Source organism: Aythya ferina, assembly GCF_964211825.1.
Source record: "Aythya ferina genome assembly, chromosome: 27".
Classification (NCBI taxonomy): domain Eukaryota; kingdom Metazoa; phylum Chordata; class Aves; order Anseriformes; family Anatidae; genus Aythya; species Aythya ferina.
In genome coordinates this window covers 4977133-4997693 of record NC_140310.1, presented here as the reverse complement: position 1 = coordinate 4997693, position 20561 = coordinate 4977133, and the positions used below count along the sequence as shown (strand labels likewise).

The 20561-nt window shown below is 40.6% G+C and overlaps 1 protein-coding gene across 8 annotated transcripts in view; it reads right to left on the bottom strand.

The window, feature by feature from the left end:
* The window catches only part of KCNU1 (potassium calcium-activated channel subfamily U member 1), a 179789-nt gene that overhangs the window by 137108 nt on the left and 22120 nt on the right, over nt 1-20561 (bottom strand). For all 8 annotated transcript variants that reach the window (XR_014686021.1, XR_014686022.1, XR_014686023.1 and 5 more), the window contains exons 15-20: nt 19292-19404; nt 19129-19197; nt 17077-17166; nt 16843-16943; nt 13272-13368; nt 1562-1661 (exon numbers count right to left, since the gene is read on the bottom strand). Coding sequence is in view for 1 of the 8 variants with exons in the window: in XM_084499195.1 (XP_084355321.1) it covers nt 1562-1661; nt 13272-13368; nt 16843-16943; nt 17077-17166; nt 19129-19197; nt 19292-19404 (570 nt within the window). In the remaining 7 variants the exon portion in view is untranslated. The remainder of the gene's footprint in view (nt 1-1561; nt 1662-13271; nt 13369-16842; nt 16944-17076; nt 17167-19128; nt 19198-19291; nt 19405-20561) is intronic.

Below are 20561 nucleotides of genomic sequence, written 5' to 3'. Positions count from 1 at the left end.
AACTTGGGCCTTCCTTCCAACCTGGGACCAAGAAGCTGACTACATCTGTCATTTATTACTTTATTGATGAAGTTAAGGAAAATAATACATATTAATGCTCAAACATCTATGCATTATTAAAATGAAGGTTAAAATTCCCCCCATAACATTTAAATCACTTAAGAATATATACCTGAAGTAAAAATCACCAGGAATCACATTTTCGTGTGTGTTTAGATGCCCTGTGTTCTGCATGGGCACCCTGCAGGAGCTTCTGTAAGGTGTATTATCTAGTTTTCCTTGTTTCCCAAACGGAAAGAAATACTAAAGTGTCATGACAAAGCCCATATAAATACACCTGCACCTTTAAGCACCTACATTATTTTTAAAATATAGCTTTTGAAAACCCAGAGCATAGTCTGAGACTTTGTCAAGCACCCAACTCATTCCCAAAAATGCACCTTAGTCTCCCAAGCCTTTAAGGGCTTCATGTGCTAGAAATGTGAATGCAAAGGAAGACACCGCGCGAGCATCAGGTGCAATAGCTATCATGCACTTATTTTCCTTGTGGACGTTCTTAAACTTCACAGAGAGCCTCTTGCATAGTCTAGCTAAGCTGCACAAAAATACAACACAAAAAGTACAATACAAGAGTGGCACATGGGGCATTAGGCCACACTAGCAATTGTAAGCCTTTTCCTCGTGTAAGCCCGCCTGTAAGATCTTTTCAAAACATTACCCTTCAATTCTCAGTGCCGAGTTTCCAGGACTATTGGGATATTTGCCCATTTGTAATGACTAATCCTATTTTGGAGGTTGCTGGGCAATAGGGTCCTTTTATTTGCTTGGAAGGAAGCTGCAGCATTTCAAGCAGCATGAATTCCAGCCTGCTACAAGTCTCCCAGCTGGCAGAACAGCTTGAACATTCTGTATTTTTGATGAAATCTTTGATCACCTCATTGCAAGATTTGGTTGCCTACTCTCAGCTCTCTGGCAGCTCTGAGCACAACCTGCCATTTCTAGATAGGATTTGTTCTTTTACAGATTAGACACATGAAATAAATAAACCAGCCTTAAAGATATCCAGATCAATAGTGTTAGGGACACAAGGGTATGGAAACACAACACGCAAAATATAAGAAAAAGATAGGTGTCAATCAGAGCTTGCCTTGTACATCTGCTGAGATCCTCTCCTGAAACAGGATGCCCACCCTGCTTCAGATGAACACGGAAGGCATTACTGATCCCTTGTTACCTTGGTGATCCTTCTCTGTTCCCAGGTTACCACCTAAATTGTAGTAAGTATGTCCATGGAATAAGCCTTCAGCTCCCATCACTCTGACAGAGTCTTTACGTGACCCTAGTCAAGATCTTTTATCTGCAACTCACTCCTGAGAAAGGGGGCAATGGGCTCTGCCTCTCTCCTTCAGGGCAGGGTCAGCCAAGGGAATGCAGCTAAATAAACAGTAAACTAGAGAGCTGTGCCCTCTACCCAGATCTGTGCCTTGAAGCCCTGGTTTATACCTAGGAGAATGAAGAGGAAGACACATGAAAATGCTGAAGGCAATCACCCCAAGCCTACCAGAAGAGCCTCCTGCAGCAGAACAGCATCACACCAGTGGAACCTTCCTGTTGGGTCTAAGACGACTCTGCTGTTCTCCTTCCCTTGGACATCCAAAACCCTGCAACAGAGAAAGCAACTTAGCTACAGAACAACTTCTCAGCAGTAGCAGCTACAGCTTATCCAAGTCGAGATAACACCTCCAGCTGCTGCCGAGATGCCCTCTTTATTTACATCATAGCTTTCAGCTCCCTTAGCGGCAAGGAAAAATTATGATGTATGAGTCACAGGGGTTATACAGTGGGGAAATTCCTTTGTCAATGTCAGTTAAGTGGGACAAACATATGGAATGATGTACTGTAAAGAATTTAATTGAATTATTGTATGGGTTGTGATGTTTATGGCTGTTTGAGCTTGGTCCCTAAGATAATCTTAAATAAGTTCTTCAGTAGGGACATTCACTGAAGCAATATTTATATAAGCATGGTCTTGATTAAGAGCAAGAAGAAGTCAGGAGGAATTTTTCCCTTGTCTTCAACAACGTAAATTAGGCCCATATTGCAGGATATTCTTAGAGGCAAATTTCAGATACATAGCTTTGTTTGCGAGCATTGTGCTAGTCCAGAAGCAGCACCAAGGCCACGTGAAACAAAAGCCATTCAATCAGACTCTACTTGGATATCAAGCTGTTCCAAAGGACCACTGCAGATCAAGAATTGTTGGGGAAACTCACGTTGAACAACAAAGAGTTATGAGAGAACTGGTGTCTGCTCATGGAAAAGACCTGGAATCCGTTGGATAAACCATTTGCTCAGCACCATCTCTCCAGCTTTACTGTAGGTAGAAGCAGCCCTGAACAGTTGTCTTAGGAACAAAGCTTATTTAATCACTCTGTAACTGAAATAGCAGCGATAGAAGAAACTTGCCAACCAGGATTACAATGTGCGCTGAACACAACAGCCTTAGCGAAGCTGTATGACCAGACAAGTATTTGGTCCTGACATTGTTTTTTCTTGTCCAGCTCATACTTATCTTGTCTGTGCAGTATCGGGTGAAGTGAGATTAACAGAGGAGAGGGGGAGGGATTTTGCTAGGGGAAGGTGTCATTCATCACGAGGCTTGCAAGGCAGATCCAGCCATGCCCTGCACGGCCCAACTGACACTGGTACTAGGTTTTTAGGACTCCTTACCTGAACAGCAGATCCAGCCCAAGCACCACCTTTAATGTGGACAAGTGGCAGATAATGCAAAGTGAGATGCAAGCTACGCCGGATGGACGAAGGTGCTGAAAAATCTTTTCTTCAGGCAATAAAGGGACCACAGAGGTAGAAGCAGGTCTGTATGCGCTGGCTGCTGCACTACTGCCCAAGAGGATGCAAGAGCAACAGGCACTGTCAGCTTAGCCTGGGGGAAAAGGTGGGAGCAACACCACTTTCAGCCTCTGCAGTGTGTCTCTGCAGCCCTGTGCTAACTGCAGGAATTACATCCATTAGCCACAGGTCTCCTCCTCAGATAATGAATATTTAGGCCAGTGATTAAATAGTATTTTGACAAGTTGGAGACTATCTTCTCACAAGCTTTCTTTACTTGCCTCAAATTTACCAATCAATCAGTGTATATATCTCTATCATAATAAAGACATCATCTATGTACACAACCTGTCAGAAATGACATCTTTTCATTCTAATATTATGGGAAATATATACGCCTTGGAGGAAACACCTGATGGATCCGTAAAGCGGGAGGGAGAGGGAAAAGACAGCAGGAAACCCACTTTATCATAACAGCATCCACCCTGCCAAAGCCAAGCACATTCTGATTTACCAAACCATTCTTTAGTTTAGGGTTTCTTCTGCCACAAACTCTGCAAATTACATGATCCTTACAGAAATCTGATTTCCCTGAGCAACTCGTAAATCATTCTGCACTGGACTCTGAGGAGCTTGAGGACGGGGACACTAGAACTGATATGGTGTAGTACCATGCAGAGAGACAGAAATAGTCTCTGGCTGAGCTACAGTTACTTACTGCAGCTATTAGCAGGTTAGCTGGGTCACAAATTGACTGTGCTGTGTGTGCAGTTATCCATGTTTGCTCCCCATGAGTCTAGAAAGAAAGCAGTTGCATTCACATGACGCTGTGCATTGCCGTGTTTGTGTTACTTCTTCCCCCCACAGCATCACATTCTCATTTAAAGCTCTTATCACTTACTTTGCACTGAAGAGAGAATCAAAAGAGCACAGGACCATGTTATCAGAGACCATACAAGTAGAGCTGACTTTGGAAAAAGAATTGGGTACTTTGGGTTTTTCTAAAGATGCGGTCCCAGTGGCTGAACATTTGAAAGCACTGTTCCAGTGCCAGGTGCATAAGCCACTGGTGTAATCAGTCTGTGCCCAATCTGCAGGTGTACTGAACAGTGACCCATCATTAAACTCAGAGAGAAATTTAACCTCAGTCCACAAGCTTATATATCACCCAAAACAGCAGTTCAGTCCAGTGTAGCAGCCAAACTGAGGCAACTACAGCATGGCAAAACATTTCCTTTTTGCCTCTCCCACAGCCATGACCTAATATAAACCAGTCACTCATGTTTCCATGAATCAAAATAAATAATGTAGCTCACAGCTAGACTAAAAGATGGTCAGACACATCCAAGATGTTTCAGACTTCATTTGAGGACTAACATAAGTGATGAACAGTTGTCTATAGTATTAGAAGGCAGGGAGTGGAAGTCCTTTTATCTAATTGTTAGCTGCCAGCAACTTCCTGCTGACAAGCTCTCTTTAAGTTCCTTACAAGGTCTTTGCAAAGCCCTAAAGCTTTGTTGCCTTCTCACCAAGCACCTCAGGACAAGCAAGGCCTGGAAGAGTTGCACCACTGGACCTCAGCATCCTGCACACGAGAAATCTGCGAGCAGAAGTCTGCAGAGAGAGCAGACACCCCTGTGTACCTGCGTGGAGCAGGCAGGTTGCTCCAGCAGCTGCGTTTGGAAAGGCCCCAGCCCACCAGCACAACAGCCCTGACATTCCCCTGTCTCTGTACTGCAGCCACGGGGATGATTTAACACTTGGCATGTGGGCTGTTCGCTTCACATCCCATTTGGGAATCCTCTTATTGTTTCTTGAATCGTTCCCAGATCTGCACATATGTTAACCTTCTCCTTTAGGGAGGAGCGGAGTTTCACACACATACAATGAAAATTGCCTGTGCCTGTGGAGGCTGCTGCAAAGCCCCTTGCTCACTCCCAGGCCTGCACTATGAGAACATGGCGCGTATCTGGGCTTGGTTTATTCATCATCGTGGATTATATCACTCGAATCACAATGCTTCAAAGTATTTTCCCTACCTCACAAGGAACTATGAGGCTTAATTAATTAATAGACACAGAGGCATTATGCGTCATTGCAAAATGATGCAATTTAGAGTATTCCACCCAATAATTAACAAATGTATCGGGCAACAAGTAAAGCCAATCTTAAAAACGAGCAGTTAATTTTTTTTTTTAATTACATCCACTGAACCATATCCGCCCCTAAGCAAAGCACGTGTAATCCCAGTGAAGTCACTGCGGTTGTATAGAATTCACTAAAGTAAAAATACTCAGTAGTTATCATTTATATTGATGCAATACTTACAGTTTTCCCCCTTAGGTTTAGAGTTGTAAACGTGAACAGCAAAAGCAAAACTGAGTTGAACTGAGAAAACAGTATGGAAACAACCCTAGGATTTGTACAACACAAAAACACAAAAGCTGAGTCCTAGTCTAATAGGCACAGCTTTATACCTCCACTTCTTGGAGCCAAGATTCTCAAATATAAGAAGAACTCCTGACATCCATGTGGCAAAGTCTGAGGAGCTGGCAATGCCAGAGAAACTCAGAATGCATCAGGATAACTGGCCTGGACTGCCCGAACAGTTATCTACGTGAACTAGTGGGCCTACTTCACCAAAGAATCCTCAGAAGGACATAGAAATATATATATATCTTCTACTTTTGTTATCTGGCCTCCATTTCTGCACTCAGCCTCCACCCAAATCACCTCCCTCAGCTAACACTTTACTGTATAAGGACATATTGTTCAGCCCTAGATATAAACCAGGTGTAATAACTCCAGCTCTTTTTCAAATTAATATAGCACAGTTATTGTGGGGAACCTGGATACTACTACAGGCAGATCTCACGTGTCAGAGCTGTGAGCCATTGTTTCTGACAAAAAACAACAGCCCATTATTTCTAGCATCCCTTGTGAAATCTTTGCTGAAGTCCCCCTCTTCCCTTCCGAGGTCAGAGGAGGGCTAGATAAAATGCAGCTTCTTCTCCTCAGCTTGAGAGTGAGTGTGCATGTGCATATTTTTGTTCTTTCACTGCTACTTGGGCTGGGCATGAGTTGGATTTTAAAAACTAAATCCCCATCCTGCTACCCACACACAGAATAGTGGCTTGCTTTGATTCCAGAAAGGCTGTTCAGAGAGTAAGACAGCAGACAGCTTGAGTAAGGGTGGCAAAATTCAGCTCCTAATTATTAGATTAAAGCCTTAAAACAGTTGTCATGTATGAAGGGACAAAGTGGAATTTGGCAAACAGGAAGGGAAAAAACAAATCCTCTCATAATGATAAATAATCTCTGAAGACAACCTTGTCATTTTTTGAGAGCATCTCAACAGTTTCCTCTTTTTATTTTTTTGGTCACTGCTTATCAAAATTTGCATGGCTAGTTAGTGGGTTAATTTAATTATGAGCAGCATTTATGAACAGCCTGATGGGGGATCTGCAGAGGGCAATAGAATCTGTTCTTGAATTATGAAATTGCACACACTACACATCTGGAAGCCGTCATGGGACAGATCGCTGCCTTGTAAATGCGTGTTGAGTGTTACAATATTTTACTAAGCACTCCCAATCTGTCAAGGTTTACAGGAGAGTAGAGACTGGGAACATTTGGGATCATTTGTGGCTTAGAGCCATTAGCTACTTCCACCCACTTATTGTGACATTATTAATAGCAAAATAATCTAAAGAGCAGAACTTGGCTTAGTCAAGATCTTAGATAATAGGAGTGATATTCACTAAGGGCCAAAACCAGAGAGCCAGCTCCCAGCTGAATAATAGACTACGCTGGATAACACAGCCTTGATTTTGGCTGAACTGGTAAATTTGTGCACACTGTTCCTCCGAGGACTTACCTGCAAACCTAGTCTCGTCTTGTCATTTCAGGTTTGTGGCTCATGGTGACACCGCTCAGGAAGTAACCAAAGGAGAAAATTCTACAGCAGCAGCATGATGTTGCCCATCACTTCCTAAGTGCCCTCCTCAGCTGTGGTTAGTGGTAAGAGTAGTGTTATGCACCTAACAATAGATAGAAGAGCTTACACTTCATTAAACCATAGACACAGTAATAAAAGCTATCTGCCAGAATAGAAAAGCACAAGCTGTATTGGCATTGCCAAAGATAAGCAACATCCAAGTTCTTCTGGAGTCAGAGACAAGAATGGCCAATTAGCCACCAAGACACAAATCATGTAGAAGTTCATTTCTGGTTAGGCACACAGGAATAGATTTCATCCCATGAAATGCAATCCTGTGCTGAGAAAACCAGTACTTGGCCTCTGAAAGAAACTTTGCACCAAGTTTCTTCACCTGCTGGAGCCACAGCTTAACAAGAAGATTTGGAAGACTTCTATCTCCATGGAGCTTTTGGCTCCTTGTTAAGCCATCACATACCTATTTAAATCAAATCCCCATTCAATCATTAAGTATGCTTTTTTCTTATGGGTCATTATTATGTGATTTATGACATCGGTGTAATTGTCAGAATTACTGTGGGTAATTAAAATATGAAATGCATGCTGCCAGAGGCTTCAGTCACTCTCAGCACCCTCATTAAAAATCAGGAGCTGACCAAATTATAAATAGACTGGTTTGCACAAGTTCACAGGGAAAGCTAATTATGAAACTTCTCCTTATGCACTCAGAACACACACTATCAGTCATGCAAATTCTTTAAGTGATTATACGATTGTATAACGTGGAATCGGATTAGTACATACAGGTGGGTGCAACTTCAGTTACCACAATGCTGTACAACTGTACTTTGCACGGTGAATGTGAGTCCCTAAAATTCTCATGCGAGCTTGATTACAGATGTGGGACAAGGGCCTGGGGAAGAGAGAAGGGGTGATATGAAATATCATTCCATATCACTTTTGATATGAAGTTAGAAAAAAGCTGAGGAATACATAGAAAGGTGGAAGTGCAAAGGATAAGGCTTTCTGGTCTATAATGGTAAGCCTGAGAGAAACAAGAGAGGCCTACACACAGAAAGGAAGAGAGCTTCAGAAAGAAGCTGCAATGATCTTTTGATTAGCTGGTTAAATTCATTAAAAAAATGGTGCCTGTCTAAAATCACAGAGAATTTAGATGCCAAATGCAGTGAGCATGAATATGAACTGAAGAAAAATTCTATGTATAAGAAAAGGTCTCAGTCCTTGCTCTTGTCTAGTATTCTGAATAACTTACTCTCCAGAAGGAAAGGAAAAAAAAAAAAGCAAACAATAAAAAAAAAAAAAAAAAGCCAAAAAAACAACTAGGGGCCTATATATAAAATTAAGCTGAAATTGAATCAAGAAGTAAATCACTGAGGAAAGACTGCTATTCAAATTGGTCACAACACCTCTGGTGGCTTAAAGCCAAAATGGAGTATGATTTTGCTTATTAAGACTTTTGTTAAAAAACATGGAACCTATCCTTCAATGCCAGCAAACAGACTTAGTTTTCACACAAAGAGACAACAAGCCTGTACAAAACAAGTCTGGGCAGATTTTGAACACCATGGAAGCTAAGTTTTCTGTGTCAAGCCGACGCTAAAATATCTGATCCATCGCACTGATTCTCAAGTTGCAAGTTTCAGTGAAGATGAGAAAGACCTCATTGTTCCATGAGCAAGATTCAGCCAGTCTGCATTGACAGAACAATTTATTAGGGTGCTTAAAGATTCATTTGGACCAAGAAGAGTAATGCTTAAAAAATAATGCTGATTTATATTCTGTGTACCTGTGCAAGATTCTGGGGGTTGGAGATTTGAAGAGTGAAACCTTGGGGGAAAATAGATGTGGATGATGTCTCCTACCTGAATTTTCTAACCCTGACAAATTGCAGGTGTATTTTTCAGCTTATCAAACTATCACTCCATCCAGCCTGTCACCCTGACTCTCACAAGGACTCCTCAAAAACACACAACAAAAACATGGGACTTCCCAGAAGAATAAAAAATGAAAAGGAAAATATTCTTTCTTTTTTTCCTGGAGGAGCTTCCCTGCTTGACACCAGTTCACAAACTTCTGGTGCCCAAAGTATCTGTCCATCTTCTTCCTCTTGCATCCCAAACTACAGCAGTGCCATCTGCATAGCTCAGGAAGGACTCGTTTTAGCATTCCACCCCTGAAGTGTTCGAGGCATCCATATTTTTCCATGTTTCTATAAACCCTCTGAGGTTTGGCTATCACTGAAACACCCCCTCCACATCTTTCCCGTTCTAGCAATAAAAGTAAATCCAAAGGAATGTGAAACTTGTCTAACATGTGAGGTTTTTTGCTATGCCAACAGACTGCTAAATTTTCCACAGAGCCCCCACCCTGCAGAGTAAATACCAGGTAGTGATCAAAAGCACAATGTGCCTGCTGACAAAAGGGATCTCGCTCACTGTAACAACACTTTCTCCACCTCTATCTATCTCCTTTTTCTTGAGAACACAGTTTTACACTTGTCCTTCATACAAATAACCCGAGGGTGGGAATTATTCAGAAGGCTCGTGTTTGACACCCCATCTGTTCATTTCTGACAGCGATATATAATGTAAGGCTATAAAAACTTGAAAAATAATGCAACATAAAAAGGGATTGACTCGGCTCCAAGAGGCCATAAACGGTAACAAATACCATTGTATGATTTATTTCATGCTGTAATCTTTACAGTAAGTCATCTTTCAGACATTTCCTTGTGACAGGTTTTAATAATATTAATGCCCAGAGCAATCCAAATCATCGCCAATAGACATATTTATCAAGCTGCCAATCCAAGTAAATGAAATTCTATAAGCAATAATGTAACATGTTTAAAGGAAGCTAATAAAACAAGTCAGGAGAGAAATATTACTGCAAACTATTCTCTCTCTAATCCAGCCCTGGATTTTATACAGCCAAAATGCAAATCTTTCCCTCCGTGATTTATCGCTCCAAAAATACCAATGACCTTTTTGGGAGCTCTTGCACAGCCCTTCTCACACATTTATAAAGATTGTGATGCATTCTGCCAGATTAGCTGGGCTGGAGTGCTCAGCATTGCTGCTTTGTTTTGCCCTACCTTTGGACTGGGAAGCGATGGGTAGCATCAGAGTAGGATCTTAAGTCTTTAAAATTTATTAAAGACTGACAAGCCCTAACATAGGCTTGGCTACTCAGCACGTTTTTATTAGCAATTATCCAGGCACTAGATAAATTACAATTAAAAGGGAACTAAAACTTGGTCTTTAACCTGGTTTCCCCTTTAATCTAATTTAGTTTTTATTAATCCTGTGCTTGTCTGAAGTGACTCTATACCAGGAGAAAAGGGAAGAAGCCATTGCAGAGTTGTGTGCATGCAGACCCTTGCTCACAAACATTCTCTTACGCCTCACTAGAAACTTAGCAGAAATGAAAAACAAGAATCAACAATTCAGCAAAATATACACCATTAAATTTGTCGTGCCTTAGGCAAGAACGTGTGGAAAACCATGACTAGTAAAGCAAGTGTGTCGATGCAGGGATTCAGAAGTGCTTGAAGAATCCTAACAGGTCTTTATGAATTCAGTTCTGGCCGAGCTTCACAGTTCTTCGGTATTTTGTGTTTGGTTGATTTGTTGTTTTTTTGGGGGGGAGAGGGAGAGTATTGGTTTGTGACTTTTATTGGCACTAATTAAGTTCTTTCCTGGGACATCAAGATCTTATTTTCAATTAAAAAAAATGTATGAGCCTAGTGTGTGGAGTACAAAGTAAGATATCTTTCATTAAAATAGCCTAGAACACCACAAATATTGGCAAGACCTGAACAAAATGTGCTTTGAGTCTTAGAAAAGGCCATGTGCAATTCTTTCCCACTATACTTCATCACATTTCCCTGAATTATGGTTTGATTAACTTCCTCATTGATTAGCCTATATGCAAACCTTGTTTTAAGCTTGGATGCCGGATTCCATTTTATTATTTTTTTTTAATACAGAAATTAAGTATTTCACTGGCTAAATATTCCAACACAGATATTTTCAAGGGAGTCCATAACAGGACAAGATGGTGAGTACCCAAGTCATTCTGAAAGCATTGCCTGTGGCATGCAGTGGAAATGATCCCCATTGTACATGTATGTCCAGACATCCCAGGAAACTGGACTTGTGTTAAAGTGCCTGTCTTCCCTGGATTAGATTACAGTTTGCCATCCTAAATCAAACAGAGCAGAGATTTGAACCTGGAGCTCCCCTTGGCCACTGTCCGAACAGTGCTAATTTGGATAGAAAAGGTCAGTGTTAGCTTTTCTATGAGCAGAACACCCCAGGTGGAAAACCTATGCTTAATCTGAAAATGGGCAACTGTATCCAATTCTATTTTTGGTTTAAATAATAATAAAAATTATTCGGGATTGATTTGAGATCTCAAATGTTATGAGGAGTCAGCCCCAAGCAGCTGTATTTTGCATTGTGAGGTTTCCTCTATAACTTTCAATACCTCATTTCACCCTTTCCTACTTCCCTTTGCTGCTCTTTAAGGCAAAAACTCCTTTTACCATGTGTGTATACAGTATCGAGCCTAACAGGGTTCTAGTCCCAGTTGGAGCCTCAAGGCATAGCTATAATACAAATAATAAATTCTGCAACTAATAACAACTGCATGGTAAAATGCCCTCCCAAGGGAGGCACTGGAAGACCAGTCCCTGGTGTCATTTAAAACTAAACACCAGAAAACATACCTGCCCTGACTGGAGAGAATATAGTGTCTTTTTGATATGGTGATCAGGGAGAATCTTGATGGGGATGGGAACAATTATTTATCTGCACATTTGGCCATTTCTTTAGGGGATTTCAGAATATCTCTTAGCAACATTTTGTTCCTCACTGCTAAGCAGCAGCAGAGATCTCGGGGAAAATAAATAAATAAATAAGAACTGTATAATCCCCAAGGTGTAATCCCAGAGTATGGAAACTCACTTCACTTAAATACCTCCCTCTGGCATAATTGACTTTTCATGCGCATGTTAATAATGGTATTTCAGCAGGTTGTGAGGGCTTGTTCTTCTCCCCTCTCCCTTCCCTCTTTGGTAAATTATGTTATTGGGCATGAGGAGGGGGAGGGCCGTATTATAAATCTAATTATGTTTTCATTTATATTTAACAAGTCAGCACAATCTGCTAGTATGTGTGTATGTATTTACCATGCAGTCCCAATATTTACAGCTGACCTAATTGGTTGTAGGACAGCCGCACTGAGCAACGTTTTATTGTCCTGATACCATGTATGTGCTGGGGACAGCTGCTAAGATGCAAAGCTCTCCAGAGGACACCTTACAGTCCTTGCCATACTGACATTTGCCTTTGCTGCTGAAGCACAAGATAGGATTTTGCAGGGAGGGGAAATGTTATTTATGAAGCCTCTTCAGTTCTACAGTGGCTGCAAATTGCTCACAAGCAGAAACAAGGCAAGAAATGCTAGTTTGGGCATCTCTTCCCCTACCAGGTTCCTGTTTACTCCCTGCAAATTCTAGTATGACACTGTTTGCCAATATGTCCTGTCACCCTCTCTAGTGGATGTTTGGAAGAGTGTAACAGCTTGTTATTACTGACAGCTCAGTTTCAGACCATGATACCCTTCCTTATGCTGAATATAGCAGCTCAGGTTATGAGGAGTCCCAGTGCAAGTCAACTGGACTGCTCAGCAAATTAAGTACGCTGTAGTTAAAAATATTGCAATTCACACCTTGGCTTAGACAGTAGATGACCATGCTCTGCCACCAGTTTGTGAACCCTGCTGGGAAATCAGATCCCTCCAGCCAGGAGGAATTTAGATGGCCTAGAAAAGACTACTCTAGCATGCATTACTGATGCTAGAGAAAAATGCTGCAGGGTGAGATTTCTCTTGGATCGCCAGCTGGCTTTAGAGCAAACATCTTTTAGGGTATAGCAGAGTTTGTTGCTCTCCCCTGTTGCTGCCAACACCACACTGTAATTAAGCACCTGAGGAATGAGCAAAACTTGATGTCGGCTATTCGTGTTCCTACCTTCAGCTGCTCTTGCCTCCACTCTGCCCTCTCAGAAGCAGCAGAATAAAACGTGATCATGATCCTGCTATTATTTGGCTTCTGTCTAGAAGGCAGTAATCACTTCCATGAGGTGTACCAATTCCTCCCTTCACCTTTCACTTGTACCTTCACATTAGTATCAGTTCGCAGCACCTCATGTATGCTTACAGGCTTTGAGCCTGCAGAAGGGTATGAGCTGACGTGCTGAGGATTTGGATACATAGGCATAAGTTGTGCTTTCTAGACATTTCTATTAATCAAGATGGGGGAAGCCATAAACCATCCACGTCAACCGCTAACAATAGCAGAAGAATTAGGAAACAGGCTGTTGCTACTTTCCACATGAATTCTCAATAAGAATGTCCAGGAAATGCCTGCTCAGCACACACACAGCTTTACATTTCTTACCCATCAACAAATCTCTGAGGTGGAAGGTTGATAAAGGACCTTGACTTTGCAGGCTCTCCATGTGAAACAAGCGATCCGCTGCGTAATTTCAGTATCTCTGAAACAAAGACAATGAAACAAAATGGGCTTCCTTTTGTATAGCCCTCAGTTGTATTTAGACCATGTCTGCAAATGGCCACTGTACCATTTTAAGGATTCTGCAGGAGCTTCAGAAATGCTAGAAAAAGGAGCAATGAATTGGTTATTCATACAACTGCTCCAAAATATAGCACAGTGTTATAAAATAGCAATGCTATCTAGTATGTGTAAAACAGCCTGTAAAACACGCACTTGTGGGACCCCCTAAGACTCTTGTTCTCATTTTGCATGGGAAAGAACGGGTTCTTGGCTACAGAGAATCGCATCTCCCATGAGAAAAGGGGGTCCCATGCCAGTCCTGAAGAGAAAGGGTGTGGGTTTCTGGGCCAGTCCTGTAGGGAGGGGAAAGCCAGAGGTGCAGGGATGTGCTGGGCCTGTCCCTAGAGGGTGGTGGAGGGGGACCCTAGTCCTGCAGGGGAGGAGGAGTGCTCTAAGTACTCTATGAAAACATGGCTCTCCACGGAAGGAAAAAAAAAACAGAGAGTAGGCCTCAATTTCCCATCAGGAAACCAAAATTCAGAAAGGGTAAGTGGCCTAAAGTCCCAGATTGACTCCGAGGAAACGGATCAAGAAAATGAGCTTAAGCTTCCCAAATCCTAAAGTAGCAATTTAACAGCTGGAACATCTTTTCTCTGACATTTGATCTAGTCTTTTCTGGGCCATAATCTGAGGTCATGGGCCATTAAGCCCAGCATTATAGCACCAGGCAGTGATTTGAGGATGTACAGCAGCACCCTCTGAGATTTTTAAGCACACCAGAGCCTACCTGCATCTCCTGCTTTTCACAGTGATGTAGCAAGTTCAGGATGTGTGCTGTTGCTCCCCACACTCCCCTTGTCCGTATCTTTGTTGCTAATCTGCATTCCTCCCCTTATCAGCATTTGACAGGAGGCACAGCAAAGCCCTCCATGTCACATGTGTCCAAACATGTCCAACCCATACAGATGGGGAAGGAAAGGTTGGACTGGAAGAGCATTCAGACACACATATCTCTTTATCTCACAAACTGACAGGCGAACCCTCTCACATACCCTTAACTTCCTTGTTAGGCTGCAACTATTGCCAAACCATACCAACCCAGATGGAGCAGCTAGGGATTCTAAACATACCCCTGGCAGATAAAGGGACATCTCTCTGAATAGGTGATTTGTCAGCCTTAAGCTGTAATTGCTCTGCACAGGTGTGCTCAAAGCAGGTGCATTTAGCCTTGGTAACAGGATAGCTCCTTCTACAGCCTGTGTTCAATGGAGTGGGAGCTGGATGGGTAAAGAGGGAGCTCTCTGAGGATGCCACACGCCACTCAATCATTCCCTCTAGGTCAAGCTTAATGAAGTATCATAAGCCAAGTCAGAGAATGAAAATTCATAGCTGCCTGTCTTACACAGGCACAAATAAGTAGCTGAGAAAATGCTCTCACAGTCTTCTAAAACACGACACTTGGCCATCTCTATAGAGCTAGGTTCAGTCCCAACCTTTAGCACAGACGTTCTGGGTTAACGTGAGCAACCTGTGCAGAGCCTGACTGCCCAGAAGAGCTCTGATGTGCTGCAGACCAGGGAGAAAAGCCCTGTTACTGCCATTGCCTGACCAGGTCCTGAAGGGGGTTCGGGAATCATTGCCTCAAGAAGCTTTATGGCCTCTTAATACATACCTAGTGATTAAAAATTAATAAATAAAAAATTGCTATAATAACAATAGCTTTTGGTCAAGATTGGATGATAAAAAAAGCCTCTGTTTTATTTTAACTTACTGCCCTGTATTAAGTCATTTACATTTCTTTTAAAATAGCAATAGTAGCTCCTTTGACTAAAGTTCACAGTCTGAGGCTCCTGTATTAGTTTTCTATCCATGACAATTAACTTGATCTTCACTGTCTAAATGAGGAGCAATGAACAAAAGTGCCTACAGTTAAGCCCTGATATATCCTAGGGGAAACTGATGGCAAGGCCCTATGGCTGGCAAACCTCCTGATCCACCTCAGGCAACCACTCTGTCTGCTGTGTCTCTGGTGCAGAACTGCAGATTTGCAAACAAGGGCTTTTTATTAATACACATTTATACTGGAACACAATCTTGTCCTTTTTAAAAAAAAATCTAAGATTGCCTAGGAAACTAGAAGAAAAACAGCCAGGTAGAGAGCTCCCACTGTGCCAATGTCTTTCTATTTGTTTGAGATTGACTTTTATTATGGTGCCTTTGTCACATATAGAAGTCCTTTTTCTGGAAGGTAGCTGGCTTTCAGGGACCTTAGTTGCATCTATGTTGATAAGTGCGTGGGACCGAAAATGGGCTCCAGCTTCCCTCCTACGTGACATTACTACATGGAGCCCTCCAGGTGTCAGTATGTTTGTGCTTGTTCACTCGGCCTGGTTGAGCACAGTGTGAATAAGTTTTGCCTTTATCTCAACCATCTGCAGTTCAGAGGCGTGTTTTGTAATGGGGCTTGGCTGCCATCTGCTGTTTAAACGATTTGCAAGTGTTTGAAATAAGTAGGCATGCATGTGTATATTCATATTTAATAGAAAGCTCCTTCTCAACTCTTTAAAGCAAAGCACCATCTCCATGGAGGGAAGACAGTAGCAGAGCAATTCACAAGACAGAAGAAACAATATGTATTTTGATCTTAAATGCATAACAAAATTGTGGCAAGTTTCACTTTGGTGCAGTTACACATAGATCAGAGAGGCTAAGTTTTCTGTCTAAAAAGAAAAAGTAAAACAAAATACAAACAAACAACAACAACAAAAAACAAACAACAAAACTCTTTGAAAATGGAGTTTGAGGTGAATAAGTAATATATTGCTCTGCTTTGGTTTAACATTCTTATGATTGATCTGTTCTTTCCTTTCAGTTAAACACCATTAAATGTTGCCATGTACTTTGTACAACCTCCAGAACATTTTTCTGACTTCTTATTTAACATTTCTTATTCTCATGATGACAACAACCTAGACAGACTTCATCAGTGAATCTTGCTCAAGAATCCAGTACAAACTGGACAAAAAAAACCCTTGGTATGTCCAGCTGTACTTTTTGCTTCAGTTATACCTATGCTACAGTAATAAGCAATAATAAGACTTTGCTTTGGTCTCTGCAGTTAAAAAGCAGTGTTCTGTGATTAACCTGTTAATAAGTAGAGTAAAAATCTTGAACAAGGTATATACTTTCCTAATCATTTTTTAGGAAAACAGCTTTGACTCCTAAAGAAAAGCACAATGAAGCTTTTAAAGTAAAATCATAATCCATAAGATTTATCAGTATCATCAGAAAGATCCCTATTTTATCAGAGGATGATGTTCCAATCTATTCTTATTAATAACCTTATTAACTATGATAAATAATTAATACATATACAATTATCAGCCATTGATTCAGCTCTTTTTTTTTTTTTTTTTAAATGAGAAATAGATTTTTTTTTTTTTTTTTAATTTACCTGACAAAGATCTGGAGTGAACTCTTCTTTTACAATGACATTTTTTAATCTGCTCTGGATCTTGTACATCACTGTGACAGGCTTTACAATAGAACTGTGCCCTACAAAACAAAAGCTAGTTCAGTAAAAGTTGAATTATGTTCAACTGATCAGACAATAAATGCACTCATCTGCTCTTGAAAGTTTTTATATTTTAGACCTTTTCTTCAAGAAAACAGTAATAGAGAATCTTACTTTTTGACTTCTGCAAGGGAATGAGCAATAAAAAATCCCATGGTATTCCGATGAAGTTTTATCCCTGAAGATGGATTGATCAGGATAGTGCTGTATTGGGAAAACATCGAGAGAGTAATCACAGTTTGTCTATTAGGTGACATTTCTCACCTGTCTTGTAAGAATTCAGACTAGATGATTGTAACAGTTCCCTCTCACCTCAAAATTTTACATTAATCCCCTTTGTTATAACTTCTATCACCTACGAGAGAGACCGGAGACATGAAGAAAGTTAACTACTGCATTTTCAATGGCATAAAGATAATTTTCCATGGAAACAGGTGGGGGAGCTGTGTGAGAGCAGGGATTCAAACCACCCAAATCCTTTTGTTAGGATTTTTGCAGTTTATTCAATTCAGAGATTCTTGATTGGTGTTTGTTTTTTAATTGATGTTTTAATTTGATAAATTTTAAACTTCATAGGAAACAGGTACTCTGTTTTCCACCACATTATTTTGAAAATGTTTAATGTAATAAAACCATTAACAGTCTACTGCAGCCTGAATGGGCCAGGTATTTCCATTTCTCCATGGAGACACTGAAGAACCTAAATACTCACAGTTAAAATACAAGAGCAGTGTAACTGAAGCTACAGAGATGTGCAGGGTTTGATGCATCTGCTCTAGAGCTGAACAAGCAAGGTATAAACAGGGGAGGAAACTTTCTTTCCTAATGGATCCCCTTTGTACATCCAGGGTGAATATCCCTGCTGGGCTGCTGTAAAAATACCTATGTTGAATCCCCTGCAACATCATTACATTTGCCAGTTTTCTCTGTGTAGACAACTCAAGGCACCAGTTCAGTCCAAACTCCTATTGCCTTCAACCCAGTTTTAATAAATATTGGAACAGGAAAATTGTGAATGGAACAGGGAAAGGTGACAAGGTTGTAAACAATTCCCTTTCCTGTGAAGTCCTATACTCAGCTCCTCCAGATTAGTGGCTCAGAGGACAAACAAAATATGAATTATGAGAAACATTAAGCACTACACTTATATGTAGATAACATAGATATTGTAGCAACATCGAGATGTTCCCGTTTTAGAAGAAGCATCCTTTCTAGGCCAACTTAAAGAAAGCAAAAATACAGTCTCTATCTCATAGAGCATGCAGTTTCCTTTTCCCTCTTGTATTTACTTTGCATCATTCTGTTATCATCCCGACAATGTATGAACTCAAGGAACAATAGATTTGTAGTGGCCTGTTTTCCATTAGTGCTAAACAACTACAACATGCACTGACTTCTTTCAGGGTAGGGTTCATTCAGCACTTCCGGAAGAGAACCCCTACGTATTCCTCACAGCAGTGTTTCCCCACACTCCTTTGTTTTTGGAGCTGCTATTCTAGTTTGGTCAAGACAGCCATTTCCTTTATAAAAGTGGAAAGAGTAATAATTGCACTCAATAGTCTGCATTTTCTGGATGATTTCTCAAGCTTTTTAAAGATCTATGGCACTCATTTATTCCCCTTTCTGAACTAGTTCCAGCTTCCCCATTAGGATGTCTTGTATTTCATCATTAGAACAGACAGAGAGTGTTATCTGGCCCAGGACCAGATCAGCTTCAGACAGCAAAAGCTCTGCTGCCAGCATTGACAAATTATCCCTTTATGACAATGCTTTTTAGCATTTAGGAGATAAACTCATGTGGTTAAAAAAAGGCAGCGTTTCCATTACCAGTGAAAATAAATATGTTTGATTTGCCCCAAATCAAAGCAAGATCTATGCTGCCTTTTTGTGGAATGGAAGGTGAGAACGGTGGCCCATCCTCCATGCCTTGCTTGATTATCTGTGAGAAGAAAGGAGGCAGAAAAGATTGTTGTGTATGGTAAAATTCACTCTGGCACTTAAGCAACCAGGAATAACATCTTGATCCTGTCTCCTAAATACCGTGCATAGGAAAACAAGAGGTATATAAAATCTGTGCAGATCCGGGGGCAAATCTGAGTTATTTGGATATAATTAGTTTCGAACTAATTGACTTCTTACTAAAAGAGAAGTCTTACAGACAATTACCTCTCTCCTCGACTGCCAAATTTGAGTTCAATTCCCAAGAGGACAAGATTTAGTTTTACAAAGCACAACCTGGAGAAAGAGAGCAAGTCAGTCACAGTATCTGTTCTGTGGACAGACATCTGGAAGGAAATAGCAGAAAAATATCCACATCTGTACCACATACCGACAAACCTCTTTAAAAGTAATGTCTGCAAAATCGTTGGAGAGCTGAAAAGTCATTACTTTGTAGTCTTTGTCTCCCAGAAGCATCTTGTCCTTCAGATATTTTCTCTTTGTCTAAAAGCATCAAGCATAAAGATGATAAATCTATTCAAAGGCAAAGCAAGTAGGATGTGTAACACTGGGAAAATACTCTAACACCACATGATATTAGTTACTGAAAGTAGAATGACTTCAGATATATGTTGTCAGAGACAATATCAGAGTTGAAAAACATCAGACCAAGGAATGTCTTAACTCTCCTGGACACTTCCAAGTCATTATCATTGAGGAACAGGTGTCATTACTGCAAGAAATTATGTTACATGGAAATTTTATGACTGCAAAGTACTGGGAGTCCATTATTTGAGGAAAGTTAGGGCTTAATTGCAGTACAATTAACCTGTCTCCCTAGTTTGGTCTTGTGTTAAGTTTTATAAATCATGAATATAGGAGAGGTGAGATTATTGTTGAACAGAGATGGTCTGCTCCATTATAAGTACTTTTTGGGGTGTGGGTGTTTTTCTTTTTTTTTTTTTTTTATTTATTGTTGTTGTTTTTTAAAAATTAGCTATGTGACTAAGGGAGGGTTGTTTGTATCCAGGTAGTTTAAGCAGAAAAACATTTTGCTGCTTACAGCTTGCTCTGGTTTTATACTGCTACTCATTACCTCACAGTATATACCATTCTCTTGGCATATGAATGCCTTCCACACAAAACTTAATAGGCTGTTAAAATGTGTCAAAAAGTTTTGCTTTCCAAACAAAAATTATTTAATTAAATTTTTAATTGAAAAAAGCCTCCTGTCAAAAATTTGCTGAGTTTTCATAGTATGCTTTAAAAGACTTAAAATATCAGTTTTGCTAGCTTTTTCAGGTCTCAGTGAAACATTTGGACTTGAATGAAACATCTTGCCTATGCAAAAACATTGTCTGCAAAGCAGCCCCAGTTCTATATAAAACTTCTGTATTCATTTCACCTGATATCTATATTGTTTGCCTAAATCAATTTGTGAACAGCCCCTGAATATAGAAAAAGCAATCAAATATATATATATACATATATTTGTGCTGGAGATTAGTGTGAAGTATCACATACAGCCACTAGGTGATAGCAAAAGCACATTCACAGCAGGACTAGCAAATCTGTGACTCGTTCAGGCAACTACATGCCAAACAGTTCCATCTTCTTGTTTTTATTACATTTTCTGGTATTAATGTGGAAATTTCTGAGCA